This window comes from Siniperca chuatsi, linkage group LG11, assembly GCF_020085105.1.
Source record: "Siniperca chuatsi isolate FFG_IHB_CAS linkage group LG11, ASM2008510v1, whole genome shotgun sequence".
Lineage (NCBI taxonomy): Eukaryota > Metazoa > Chordata > Actinopteri > Centrarchiformes > Sinipercidae > Siniperca > Siniperca chuatsi.
In genome coordinates this window covers 16,634,068-16,649,464 of record NC_058052.1, presented here as the reverse complement: position 1 = coordinate 16,649,464, position 15,397 = coordinate 16,634,068, and the positions used below count along the sequence as shown (strand labels likewise).

Sequence of the window (15,397 nt, the reverse complement as noted above, 5' to 3'; positions counted from 1 at the left end):
CAAATTCTTACTTAGATTTTATCTAATTAAATCTAATCTAATCACAGCACTGAGACAGTAAAAGTTAAAGTAAATGATCTGAAATTGAATAGTGATGATAGCAAACTAATCAGTTTAGTACTTTAAGGGTGTTTTCACACTAACATGTTGGTGTGGTTTAAACAAACTCTAGTGCATTTCAGACCTACTGTAAGTTCAATGTGATTCATTTGTGGTGCAAATGCAACCAACGGAAAGATTGTGTGATAGTACAGTTGAATTACAGCTAAAATCACATATCAAAAGCTACTACTATTAAATGTGCATGATCCATGCACTGATCATGGGAACTATTGACAACAATTTGCAAAATCATTTGGTAACCATGGTGAAAACCATTTGTGAAAAAATGTTTTTGTTGTTCATTATTATTTATTACATATGAGGTCCCATTGCAATCTCAAATAATAATAAAATTAATTTTGGTTTAATCGAAAGTGGGATAAATTCACTCAGGAGCATTTGGTAACAGTCTTCAAACAATTATGTCACTTTCTTTTTTTCTTTTGGCTAAAATATAGAACAATCTGAGTTGAAGCTGAAAGAGTTAACATGAATTGACACTGTGGTTAGACAAAAAAAGTCACTTAAATTATTTAAATTTCATCTGGGGTTTATTAAGTTAACTGAATGTTTTGAGAGTGGCTCATGCTGTGTACATGCTGCAGTCTAAGAATAGCCTTTCCGCTTGGCATTGAGGGATATCAGGCCACTGCAACAGCAAATGGCCTTTATATTGCCATGGTGACTTTGATAAACATAGAGGTTGGACCATTCAGTGTGCACTGATTCCGAGAAAAAATATCAAATCGGAGAACAATTTGTCTAATCTCTCCGGTAATTTCTTTCATTAGACTTCAATCAGGGTTTCACGCACTGAATCTGCATTTACCAGATAAAGTGACAGCCAGGATAATAATATTTTAGGGCTAACATGGTATACCAACACACTAATGTACAACTTCACCACATGTGAGCTAAGCAGAACCGTTCTCAGTTCATGCTCAGATATCAAAAGCAATTAAAAAACTTAATTTTTGCAGTCTACAGGGAGAGGCTCCATAATCATAAAACAGCGCTGTGGTCCATAACACTCACAAAAGCTCATTATCTATGAGTGTGATGTTGACATTTCATATTCTCTCTTTTTTCAGAGCAAATGTTGATAATAACTCACTCATTTAGAATGAGAACATCTCCCTAAAAGTGTGGGGAAAAGTAATAAAATAGAGGGATTTTAGAAAATTGCTGGATATTTGATTTTAAAATAAGTCATTTCTTACTGCCACAGTTTGTGGATTTAAACCTGAAGGCACTTGGGAATGGTGTCAACTACAAATTAAGTCTTCTCATGGTTACATGGTCTTCTATGATCCACGCGGAAACTCAGGTACTCGGTCCAGACCTAACACCCCAACAAGGAGAGGTCCTTATATAGGTTGCCCTTCATCGTCACAAAGTCTGCCAGGCTTGTCTCACTGCTCAGCCATATTTCTCACCTTACCCAATTAATTAGTCATTAGGCACTGTTTCTTTTTTCAGTGCTGACATTGATCACACACTAATGATAGAGTTGCGGGCACAGGCCACTGCTTATGAGGCCTCTTAGACATAGACAAAATGGTGTCTATACATGTGTGCGCTTCTGCAAGTTAACGTGACTGTGCAAGTGTCTGCATGTAATAGTCTGTATCTGTGACAGGGACAGGGATCGAGAGAGGAGAGAAATAGAAACAGAAGTGGAGCAGGAACAAGGGCATCCCTTTAAGAGCAGCCTGCAGAGACTTTGTCCTACATTCCTCTTTATTTTGTTTCATGGGAGCACAGAGGAGGAAAAAGAAGGGATGAAGGATGCGGGATGAGCCAAGGTATTAAAGCAGATTCAGATGTGGGCGGGAGAGGATGCAGTATCCTCCCATTGAAAATATCACCAAAATAGCATCAGTTTGGCAAGTGAAGTCTGCTGCAGAGGAATAGAAAAGGCAGTGTCTTATCATATATCATTATTATGTGTTGCACAGAACTGTGGTAAACAACAACTTTGTCAAAGCAAACAGATGGATGGTCATTCTCAATGAGGCTACATATTCATTTCAATTCATTCAAAAAACAGTCCTCTAAACAACAACACGGTTGCCAAGTCAATGACTAGTAAGCTCTGTGCTCAACTGGGAGGGCAGCCAATTAACAATTCCCTCCTTTCAAACTCTGTCTACCTGCTTCCACAGAAGGCTTTGCTGTGTTTTTCTGTGGATCTTTGCTGCAGGATATTGGTCAACAGAGCTCCTACTAGGAAAGCCCCACCTATCAAAAGCTAGAAACAAAACAGCTCCTGGCAGACTGGTGCCTGGCCACCAGAAAGGTAAGTTTTCTTCAGCATTTTACCCAGTGTGTATGTGTGTGCGTGTGCAGGTGTGTATGTGTGTGTGTGTGTGTGTGTGTGTGTGTGTGTGTGTGTGTGTGTGTCCTTGCCCCAAGGGGCTATACCCTGCTTCACTGAAGTAGACATAAAAGCCCATCGTGCAGCCCCAGCCTCCCAAGGTCCAACCCACATGCACTTATTCCACCACATGTCTCTTTTTTGCTGTTACCACAGGGACTCAACCATAATCCTTCCCATTACTCTTGCCTTTTTCACAGACGATTTCAGAATGATGTTCACTTCATCCGATGGTAAAAATGGCAGTTTGGAAGAGAAGGGGGAAAGCAAACGATTGAGCCTGAAGAGTTAATGAGTCTGTACTATAAGACCCTCAATATTTGGTAAAGTAATTACTGCCATTAAAAGGGTGACTTATAAATCTGTGCTCATCGATCTCCTCAGTCATTAACATTTATTATCTTTCGAGCATTTTTAGTGTTTGAGTATGGGGATATGAATGTGAGTCAGATCATTTATGCATGTAGTGTATGCCCCTCCTGCATCATGAGTGCATTCACATGCAATCCCAAACACAACGTAATAATCAGAAGAGTACATGTCAATATTTGTGTCCTTACACAGAATATTCTTGGAAAGAATGGACTTCACAAATGCAAAAACTTAAGATGTATTTGAGATCCAACTCTATGCTCTATTTTAGCTTTGTTGTTAGACTACAGCGCTGTTTACTTGTGACAGCTAATGTGGACGTGACATGTCATTCTCACAATGATAATTGGTAACAATTTGTCCTTGATGGCCCACATGACGCATCTTTGATTATATTGAGGTTGGCAACTTCAGACATCTTTGGCCATTAGATACTACGTCAAATAGTTGTGGCAGATACAAAAATAGATATTTCTCAATAGACAATTGAGGCACATTTAGTGTCAAGTCGGCTCTATGACATGTAACAATGGGTGTAGAGCACATAAGAGGCTCCAGCTGTAGTGAAAGTATGACTATAACACAAGTCTGGCCCTGTTTGGGATGTCAAAGCCCCCAGAGTCAGCTGAACCTGCTCTGGGTTAATCAGTAGTCCCCCTGAGAGGATGTGCACACTCAAGTGACAAGCTTGAGCTAATCACGATGATGAGGGTAGAGAGGGCCTTAGTTTAATGGGAGCACAGAGAGATCAGGGCAATGCCTCAGGGAAGCCGACTCACATAGAAATACACTCAAAGTGCACTGTAATATACAAGATACAATGAGAGAAATATGAGAGAAACTACAGCTCTGCAGCCAAACCAAAGATTGCTTTAACTATTCTCGCGTTTGCCCTGCAGGTTGGATGTCATGGCATGGTACTTTTCTGCAAACCTTATGCTTTCAACCTTCCTCTTTTGTTGTCTAGTGCAAGTGTCAGGTTAGCCTGTTGATCTTTAGGTCATTCTAGACCTAATTTTAAGGCATCTCTTACAGATGCATTATAACCTTTCCATAAGTGAAGTGCACAATGCAGTGTAGGATGTAAAACATGTATGACCAAATGGAACGGTGACCAAAACTATGAAAAAAAGAAAAATCAACAGCAAAAGCTTATAGAGTCTGCAAACAAAAAAAATGTAACCCATAGCATTACATATGAAAAAAAATATATAATAGCTTTTGTGTATTTCATGGTACATGTGAAAATTGTTTTGTTTGTTGAATAAAGACTTGAATATTACTACTGTACACATGAACCCATTCCCATATCATACCACCAATGAAAGTAAATTAGGCTTAGGAGACAAACGTTTTTTACTGCCCCTGCTAGCTGCTGTTAATTTTTACCTGATAATGCAGCATCTTGCCACTATGGTCTGACCATGGGACTCACTACCAAATCTAATTAGTCAACATCTCTACCAGAGAGAAACTTACGAGACTTCAAAAAATAAAAAATCCCAAACTATCTCTTTAAAGGTACAGTTTGGGTCTGGATGGTGTGAAAGTATGTGCAGTGTTTAACAGAGAGATGCCAGGCCTCCAATCTGTCTCTGGGTGACTGCCAGCCTGACAATACACACACTCACTTACTCACACATAGAACAAGCTTCGCAACACATACTGTACAATATCTGCCTGTCTCTGTTACCATGGAAACTAACAGGTTTCCCATTGAAAAATCCTCACATGCAGATGTGTGTGTGTGTGTGTGTGTGTGTGTGTGTGTGTGTGTGTGTGTGTGTGTGTGTGTGTGTATGTATGTGTGCGCATCACTGCTTGTGAGTGCTTTTGGGGGTGTGAATATTTGTATTTGCATTTCAGAGATTGAAGCATGTGGAGATGAGTAAGGACGCATGTGCACCTACCATTCAGATACAGTATGTAGGCCAATGTAAATGCATGCAACAAATACATGCAAAGTTCATTTTACCTATATTTCATCATCAGTAACTGCTGTAGCATGTGTGAAATTTCAACTTATTTCAGAAGATATGCCATGACATTGATACTTACTCTGAGGAGTCTATAAAGTATATTCCAAGGGCCCCGATGCTGAGCGCAAAGACTAACACCACCTGAGGAGAGAAAGACACGGACGAAAAATAAATTACTTTCATGCATAGAGCGGCAAAAGTCTGCTCATGAATGCAGTCTATAGCAAACAAAGTCTTGTATTCAGTTGGGGTGGAAATGATAGGCAACACTAGTTAAAGTATCTGTAATTAAACAGTGACTTGCCTCCTGTAGGTTGCAGGTGGACATTTTCAAAGAGCATGTGCTGAATAATGAATGCTCACCCTCATGTCAGCAAATACAGCCTATTGAATACAGACAGAGTGAAGTCAAGCCTGCATAATCATAGGAAGCAAAGAAAGGACACACATTTGTAGGCTCAACTCTATAGAAGAGCAGTAACAATGTGTGTAGGGGGTGTTGAGGAAGTGCATAGAGAGGACCACAGTTATCAAGTATTGACATGCACTCCTCAAATACTACACTGAGTCAATGCTTGCATTGTGTGGGACTGTGACCCTGCTGGACCGGGGTCTGTATAATGTTTCAGTGACTATATATGACTTGTAAGGTAAAGTAGGTAAGGCAACTTGCAATACTTTATTCTTTATTTGGATCCCCATTAGCTTCCATAAAGTGGTCGCTAGTCTTCCTGGGGTCCACACAACAGTAACAATAAAAACAAACAACATCACACAGTATAAATACAACAAGAAAAGGCAAAACAAGCCAAATATGAAAGAACAGAAAATAAGTGAAATGACTCTGCATATGAAAACAATCAGACAATAGTAGCTTACAATGAAAACAAAAATAAAATTGTCACAAATACACAGCAATATAAATAATCAGATGTTTCTCAGCAGCACTCGACCAAATGACTGGGCAGTACTCCAGGTCTGACAGAACAAGTGACCGAACAACGTTAATCATAACAGAAGATGGAACATATGCAGAACATTAAAACTGCAATGCCTTTTCCCATCATGGAAACAATGTAATCAATCTGATCAGACCAAGACAGTAAATCTAATCAAACACCCAGTAATTTAACCTGCTCAACTGCTATCCCACTTACAGACAAGTTGAGTGCAGTGGCATTAGCAAGAACATTCCTACTACCAATTACAATACATTTAGTTTTAGCAATGTTCAGTACTAATTTGTTCATTCTCAAGCTTTTAGTAATGGTATGCAACTCAACATGTAGATTCTTTCTTGGCTCCACTAATTTTGGTGAACAAAGTTGAGTCATCAGCATACATAACTATTAAATAAGCAGCAGCAACACCTGAGCCTAGCATCTAAACAAGTTATTTCATCTTGTAGAGAGTCTTAAAACACATTTTTGTTTAAATGGTTAAGAAAACAACCAAGGGAGTGCAATTATTACTCTTGTTTATGAACCAATTAAAATGTATTTGAATCAGACCAGGCTATCCATGCCACTTGATTTCAGAAAACTGTATAATAAATGCACGACTTTTCTACTTGTTTAAGAAAATGAATGTCGATAGTCAAAAAAAATGCATTACTTATACATAATGTAATACCTTACAGCATAAAAGTAAAGTTATACAGAGTAAGTACATATAGATCTTGTAGCAAATACAAAAAATGAATCATTTGTAATAATTCAAAACTATAGAGGGTAATAATATAATATAACATTGACAAACACAGAAACTATTCAAATGTAGTCCTGTTGATATAGAAAAGCGAGGACCTGTTTGGATATTAAAAGTGTCAGCTTCCTCTTGTTCCACACCCTAGGAAAAAATGCATGTGCCGTAATAAGCAAACTGCACTTGCAAATATTAGAGTTCACATCACCATCATCATCACTACTGTCATCATAATCATCATCTTCACAACAGCTGACCAACGTAGCGATGCACAATAGTCCCTGCGATCTTTTCTCCCATTCAGCCATCTCACAATAGGAGCCCACTGTCCCTGCTGATTGTGCCATTCATTATTGATGATGGGAGCTTGATTACTTTCATCTGATGGTCCTTTGGATTGATCCAATGCATTGTGACTGAGGTAATAAGTAAAAACCCCCATGCCCTTGCATTTTTAATGGTTTGCCGCTTGAATGGAGGACGATGGCAATCCTGGCCACAGAGTTGTGCAGGGCCGGAATAACCTTACAAGCCAAATACATCAATGATGTGCCACACAAAAGGAGATGGAGAGAAGGCTCAAGCTGAAACTCTAAGATAACATCATGCTTTTTGAAAGAAAAGCACTCCATGGTCTGATCAGGAAGGGAAGCAGTTGACTGGAGGGCATTATCTGATCCAAACACTGACCTGTTGTCTATAAAGGAATTAAAATATGTGTTTATCCCAAAAGATGGCATACTATGTTTATAGTGAATTAGTGTTTTGCAGGTGCAAGGAGAACACCAAAGCCAAACTGAGTAAACACACACAAGAGCAGTTGAATGTTAAAGGGGAACTCCACCGATTTTACACATCAAAGTCTGTTTACAGGTCTTGGGGAGTACTATTGCATATGTGTAAAAAGTTGTATAAAGCCTTTTGTGGCTCCGGAGGGAGCTGCACGAAGTCTGATAAAGTGTTGTTTGGGTTTGAAAAGTTTGAAAATGAAAAAAAGCTGGAGGTGTGGAGAATAAAGGTTACCAGACCTCTATAGCCCACTCCTCATCTGTGCTTAAGGTTTGCAGCTGGAAGCTACATTGAACAATACTAGCATAACACACCCGAATCTCCAACCAAATTGTTGGTGGTTGATGTTGCAAACCTTGTTTTCCTGTCTCTGTCCAACTGAAGTGTACTGTATGTTCTTATCTTTCTGTTAACCTGCCAGGGGGTCTGCAGATGTAAATTAGCCTTAGGCTATAATCTGGCATATTTACATTTGTGTAAATGTTCATTAATATGCATTGTTCCCCCCTTTCTTTAAATAAATAAATAAAAATAAATAAAAAATTGTGGGTAATGCAGGCACCAGGCTTTGACAAGGAAGAATAATGTGTGGAATAAAAAATATGGTGGCTGTGCTGCATCTATTTTGATACTTTTTTAAACTGTCCATCGCAAGTGCAATGCTAAATGGCTGGAGTACTCTTTTAATGCTGCAGAGAAAGCAGAAAATATTTCTCAACTGGACATCTAAGGAAACTTGACTACAGACGAAAGACATCTATCTCTGTCAAATTGTCAACCCCTCCTGACATGGAGAAGCACCATTTTAAGCATAGTGCTTAAATGCGTGCATACATATGCACATATAGATGTATATACACTGACATTTCCTTGGAGCTAGTTTGTGCTTCCATTGCTTGTGGAAGTAGCAGGGTCATAGGGGTTGAGAAAGAGAAAGGGAGAAAGGGGCAGAGAGAAGTATGGCTGAGCAGTGGTTGGTGCTGAAAAGCTAAGCAGTGAACAGTAGACACCCAGCGATGAGCTGAGGAGATAAGAAGCATTGTCATCTTAAACTGACCCAGTTATTCAGCTGTGAAAGCCAGTCTACCCCTCCATCCCATCCCCCCTTTCTCCCTCTCCCACACACTCTCTCTCTCCACACAATGTCTACGAGGGCTAGCTGTCGACCTCAAACCCACAATCTACCAAAGACAACCAACTGAGCAACCGCCACTGCAAATCAGGACCAGTGTAATAACGCTCAGGGGAAACCTACAAGAATGATAATGGCAGAGGGGCATTCCCTCCGCCTACAAAAGAAAGTGAGAAATTAAATAAAGAAACTCAGCAGCAGTAGAAGTATTGCTAAGTGTAGCTGTTGCTGCCTCTGTAATAGTTGTAAATTTCTAAATGAGGCTGTTTATATGCACATTTCATGATTCACATGTGATGAGATAGCATGAGTGAGCAGGGCTTGACAGTGACAGTTGCCAGGTCGCCATTGGCAACCATTTTGAGAAATTGGTTTTGGCCTTTGGTTGCCATCAGAGGTAACCACTTTTTAAACATAAAAATAGGGACAGTAAACAGCAAAACATGCACCCCAAAATAAATGTTTAATATTTGTTGCATTAGTGATATTTAAATATTGCTGTTAGAGTTGGAACCGGAACCAGACAATGCTGCACGTGCGTTGGTGCGTTTACTTGTGTGCACATCTGTTTTAGAGACAATGGCAAAGCAAATTAAGTTATTTGACTGTAGGGTGAAAAGTTCAACTAACCTGTCAACATCACAAACGAATGCTGGTATTTTGCATACCAGGAATTGAGGGTGAATATGTTAACTGATAACACTTAAGATTCAAATTCTGTAAATAATCAGATAAAACACAAACTACAAAGACTTTTGTCCAGTTACTGTAATAAATCTTTGAAACATTCTTTTATGTCACATTTTTATTATTTTGCTGACATATAACTGCATAGTATCTTAATTACTCAAAATATAAGGTGACTAAAAATGGTAACCATATTTTCAGTTTTGGTAACCAAAGGCTGATGCCTAGTTGCCAGCATGTTAACCACTTGTAAAAGTTTGTGTTGAGCCCTGGTGAGTTATGTTTGTTAGCAACAAAATGAAATATGCCGGCATCATGTCAGAGGAGCAGCATTCAGACATGATGTCTTTGTTTTCTCTTTAATAGCCGTGTAGGTTTTCATTGGTGTATCCCTTTCTATTTTTAAAGTGCAAAGCTAAATCTGTCAGATGTTTTCCGTGGTGCACTTTAGCAGGCATAGTGGAAGACTGGAAGTGTAAAAGAGAGCAGCGAGAAATCGTGTGCGTACTTCAATGTGTGCAGGTTTCAGGTTCCAGCACTGCATGTGGGCTAGAGGTGGCAGCTCTCACATGACACCGTCAGAACTGTTAACACATAATAACATTAACTTACATTCATAAACACACATGCAAGTCTGATACTCTCAGTTTATTTGGCAGTCTAAAGAATGTCAAAAGCTTATCAAGGTTTGCCTGTGGAAGCAATATGAAGTGCGCTAAAACTGAGCCAAAATTTCACACAAGACTTCCTCCTCCTGTCTAATGACTTCCTCTGCCCCTTAAGTGCACCCTGTGACAGGGAGAGAGCAGAGTCTCACAGACAGGTGATGTGGGCTGACAACTTACGGAATAATCGCTTCACATTAAGGCCAACTACCTAGGTCAAGAGAGTGGTGACTCAAAGCCTTCTGTCTCCTCTGCATTTCAGTTCAAAGTAATGAAGATGGAGGACAGAGTTATATATTTCTCTCTGTTAAATCGAGAGAGAGCTGAAGACGCACCTTTCTGTATACACACCTGGATGCAGAGGATAGCAGTGGTTAAGGGTTGGGAATATAGATAAAATCTTCCATCATGGTATCACTAATATCTCGAGATATAAAAAAAAACTTTGTCCTTCACCCTCCGCGGGTGGTCTCATCCTTCGAGCTCGGGTCCTCTACCAGAGGCCTGGGAGCTTGAGGGTTCTGTGCATTATCTTTGCTGTTCCTAGTACTGCACTCTTCTGGACCGAGATGTCTGGTGTTCTTCCAGGGATCTGCTGTAGCCACTCCTCCAGTTTGGGGGTCACTGCCCCGAGTGCTCCGATGACCACGGGCACCACTGTTGCCTTCACCTTCCAGGCCTTCTCCAGCTCTTCTCTGAGCCCTTGGTACTTCTCTAGTTTCTCATGTTCCTTTTTCCTGATGTTGCCATCACTTGGTATTGCCACATCAACCACAACGGCTTTCCTCTGGTGTTTGTCCACCATCACAATGTCAGGCTGGTTCCCCATTACCATTCTGTCAGTCTAAATCTGGAAGTCCCACAGGATCTTGGCTCGGTCATTCTCTACCACCTTTGGAGGTGTTTCCCACTTTGACCTCAGGGTTTCCAGTCCATACTCAGTGCAGATGTTCCTGTACACTATACCAGCCACTTGGTTATGGCCCTCCATGTATGCTTTTCCTGCCAGCATCTTACACCCTGCAGTTGTGTGCTGGATTGTCTCAGGGGCCTCTTTGCACAGCCTACACCTTGGGTCTTGTCTGGTGTTGTAGATCTGGGCCTCTATTGCTCTGGTGCTCAGGGCCTGCTCCTGTGCAGCCATGATGAGTGCCTCTGTGCTGTCCTTCAATCCAGCTCGCTCTAGCCATTGGTAGGATTTCTTGATATCAGCCACTTCAGTTATGTTCCGGTGGTACAGCCCATGTAGGGGTTTGTCCTCCCATGATGGTCCCTCCTCCAGCACGTGTTCCTCTGTTCCCCATTGCCTGAGACATTCCCTGAGCACGTCATCTGTTGGGGCCTTATCTTGGATGTACTTGTGGATCTTGGATGTTTCATCCTGGATAGTGGCTCTCACACTTACTAGTCCACGGCCGCCTTCCTTACAGCTAGCATACAGTCTCAGGGTGCTGGATTTGGGATGGAACCCTCCATGCATGGTGAGGAGCTTTCGCGTCTTAACGTCTGTGGTCTGTATCTCTTCCTTTGGCCACCTTATTATTCCCGCAGGGTATCTGATCACTGGCAGGGCGTAGCTGTTTATTGCCTGGGCCTTGTTCTTGCCATTGAGCTGACTTCTTAGGACTTGCCTTACTCGTTGGAGGTATTTGGCCGTTGCTGTTTTCCTTGTTACCTCTTCGAGGTTGCCATTTGCCTGTGGTATTCCCAGGCACTTGTAACCATCCTCAATGTCTGCTATTGTTCCTTTTGGGGGGCCTCCTTCTGTGTGGACTACCTTGCCTCTCTTTGTCACCATTCGACTGCACTTCTCGAGCCCGAATGACATCCCAATGTCAGAGCTGTAGATCCTGGTGGTGTGGATCAGTGAGTCAATGTCCCGCTCGCTCTTAGCGTATAGCTTGATGTCATCCATGTAGAGGAGGTGACTGATGGTGGCCCCGTTCCTGAGTCGGTATCCATAGCCAGTCTTGTTGATTATTTGGCTGAGGGGGTTCAGTCCTATGCAGAACAGCAGTGGGGACAGAGCATCTCCTTGGTATATGCCACATTTGATGGATACTTGTGCAAGTGGCTTGCCATTGGCCTCCAGGGTGGTTTTCCACAGCCTCATCGAGTTTGCAATGAAGTCTCTTAGAGTCCTGTTGATGTTGTACATCTCCAAGCATTCAGTGATCCATGTGTGCGGCATTGAGTCATATGCTTTCTTGTAATCAATCCAGGCAGTGCACAGGTTGGTGTGTCGGGCTCTGCAGTCTTGGGTGACTGTTCTGTCAACCAGGAGTTGGTGTTTGGCTCCTCTGGTTTCTTTGCCAATGCCCTTCTGTGCTTAGCTCATGTATTGATCCATGTGTCCACTTATCTTAGCCACGATGATGCCTGACATGAGCTTCCATGTTGTGGAGAGACAGGTTATTGGCCGATAGTTGGATGGGACTGTGCCCTTTGCAGGATCCTTCAGGATCAGGATTGTGCGCCCTTCGGTAAGCCATTCAGGGCGCATCCCATCTCTTAGCAGCTGGTTCATTTGTGCTGCTAGGCGCTCATGGAGTGCAGTGAGCTTCTTTAGCCAGTAGGTGTGGATCCTGTCAGGGCCCGGTGCTGTCCAGTTCCTCATATCTGAGACTCTTTCTTGGATGTCTGCCGCTGTGATGGTGACTGGATTCTGTTCAGGGAGGTTGATGTGGTCCTTTCTCAGAGCCGCCAGCCACTGTGCATCGCTGTTGTGTGATGCCTCCCTCTCCCATATACTTTTCCAGTACTGCTCCGTTTCCAGCCTTGGTGGGTCTGCTCTGCTGTTATTACCCTGCCATTGAGCGTACACTTTCGCAGGTTGAGTTGCGAACAGCCGGTTTATTCTTCTGGCTTCATTATCTCTCATGTATCTCTTTCTCTAGGATCACTGCTGCTGAGGCGTATATCAGCTCATTGGTTTCAGCGATGGTTGTGGTAGGGATCGCTCTCAATGCTGCATTCACATCTTCCAGGAGACTTTCTGATGGTACTTCACTTAGCAGTTGTAGTTGGCGTCGGTGTTGCCTTGCATTCATCCTCGCCATGATCTTATCTTTCAGGTCAGCCGCTGCCTCGTTCAGCGTGATTTCTCTTGGGGCTTCGTACCCAATCTCTGGTTGGGGAGCTGCTGGTTGCTCCCCTCTGACCTGTTGTCCTGGCTCCCCCTTGCCGTAGCATTTGTGTTGTATCTCGTCAATCTCAAGTTGTGATAGCAGTTGCCGCTTATGGATGTTGGAACACTGAGCTACTAGTTGCTTCGCTGTAAGCCTTGACTGTGGGTTTCGAAGTAACCATTCATCCCACATCCTGTGCATGTAACCCCTCTGACTAGGGTTACTGGAGTAGTAGCATTCCAACAGAGCCTTATTATCGCATCTCGCCCATCTCCATCTTGTTATATATATATATACATATAAATATATACACACACACACACACATACACACACACACACATACATTTGAGAAAACTGTTTATAGATAATAACCAGATGAAAATGTCTTGTTTTAGGCTAATTCCAGAGAATGAAATACCTGAAAAATCAAGGTACTTAATCACAGATAACGATAATGACAGTATCAGTCAGTCTTTCAGTAACTGCCCAAAAATGACATTTGTTTATGTTCAAGCCCTCTAATGGTTGTAGTAATTACTTAATTTGTCTGTTGGGTCAAAGGAAGAAGTTAAATGATGTTATAATAGAGCCACAAACTGCACATAGGGAAGAGGTCAGCGTGGATGGGAGGGTCAACAAAACGCGGGACTTTGATATGGGAGGCCACTGTTTTTTCCCACTTCCTACCGATAGTCAGCAGTGGTTATTATTGTAACCATGACGACAATGTCTCTTAACATTAACAACGTAGTAATTTTAACCGAAATCAAGATGGTTTTCTAACATTAACCAAGTAGTTACTTTAACCCAAGCCATGATCTTACCCTAACCCTTACTCATTTTTATGCCTAAGCCTGACCAAACCTTGACCGTAGCATTGTCATTACATAAAATAAAATTATTTTTCCAACGGTGATTTGTAACAGTTTTGGAAGACACAGACAAATGAAATCGTCCTGCTCATGGGGGGGGGGCACAGAACTGTCACCACTTTTCCCTCCACTAGTAAACGCACTGCATCAAAAACACCCTTATTAGCAAGTTGTTGTTTGTTGGTGAGGTCAAAGGGCTACATCATCATTTTTGTTCTATGCAAGTAAAGCAACTGACTTATATCCTGTGTAAACAAGAAATTTTCTGCCATAAAAAGTGTATTACTTTTCGTCCATTTTATTATTAATCTAAACAAGCCTTACAGGTTTAAAATCAATTCATCCAAGCCTCAGGGACCCCCACTGTTCACTTAGCATCTCTAATAAAGCCTTGGCCCATAGAATATGGAAGAAAGTTGGAACTTTTAATCTGAAGCTATTTTAGTTCATTTATAAAATAAAAAAACTACTTGTGCAAAATATTAATACAATCCAAAGCCTGGGGCTAATTGTGAGCTGATTTGCAGGGTATTATTACAGAGCTTTTAGAGGTCGACGTCAAAGGCAGGAAAACAAATACCCTTGTGGGTAGTGTAGTTAGTAGGTGAGAAATGAGAGGAAAATGAGAGGAAATCTGAACTAGAATATTTCTGTTTTTCTTTCTGCCAAACACTGAAATAAATACTTTCTAAGAATCCTAATGGGTTCCCCAAGATTACATGAGTGGGAATCCTCGATAGGGAGTCAAAAATGCCCGTCAGTCCTATGTGGCATCAGGATAATATGTTCATTAATCCGGCCTGGCTCGCTTGGTTAGCCAGAAAGAGGAGCTCCAAAATGTCCAATTGATGCTTCAGCCAGAATGGATTTCAGAGATCCACAGCCAAGGAAAGCTCTGTCCAAACCAGTGTACTGTTTCTGCTTTCCTTTAAAGCAGGTTGAAAAAAGCTGCAGTTAGTATGTATTCATTCATATTCGATATAGATTTTCTCAGAATAATTCACGTCAGTGAAACAGAAAACTCTATAGCATTCCCTCACTCATCAAATTCTCACGATGTTTGCAGTGCAGAGCAAACATTTGCATCCATTACAAGTGTTTGCTTTCATAACAAATACTCCTACATTATCAGAAATGTGTCTAGCGTCAATGCAGATTTAGACACAAAAAGAAACAGAATCACATGTCACTGCACGAGGTGAGACCGTGAGCCTCTCACTGGGGGAATGTCAACAATTGAAAGCTCCATTAAACTTTGATGGCATACATCCATACATCAGCACACACCCTGATCTCCCCATTCCCTCTGCCTCAAATGGCAGGGGGCTCTATACGGCTATGCAGGTGTAGGTATGATCTGACATTCTGTCAGAAAAACACACTCTGTATTCCAGTCACATACTGCATAACTCAACCCGAACTACTGATTCCCACTGTGTGACTGAACAGATGTACCACAGGCATACAGATTCATACCAGAGCATTCTTACCACCTGGACAAGAATTACCAAACATGGACAGCTCTGTAAAGTCGATGGTGATTAATAATAAAAAGAGCCACACACATTTTTGTTTTCAGAATATGAAC

General features: G+C 41.5%; 1 protein-coding gene across 33 annotated transcripts in view; it reads right to left on the bottom strand.

Moving 5' to 3' along the window:
- Positions 1 to 15,397, bottom strand: part of kcnma1a (potassium large conductance calcium-activated channel, subfamily M, alpha member 1a) — a 142,609-nt gene that overhangs the window by 72,210 nt on the left and 55,002 nt on the right. For 32 of the 33 annotated variants that reach the window (XM_044214232.1, XM_044214237.1, XM_044214233.1 and 29 more), the window contains exon 3: positions 4,910 to 4,971. The exons of the other annotated variant lie outside the window; for it this stretch is intronic. In XM_044214232.1, coding sequence (XP_044070167.1) covers positions 4,910 to 4,971 — 62 coding nt within the window. The remainder of the gene's footprint in view (positions 1 to 4,909; positions 4,972 to 15,397) is intronic. 33 annotated transcript variants of the gene reach the window in all.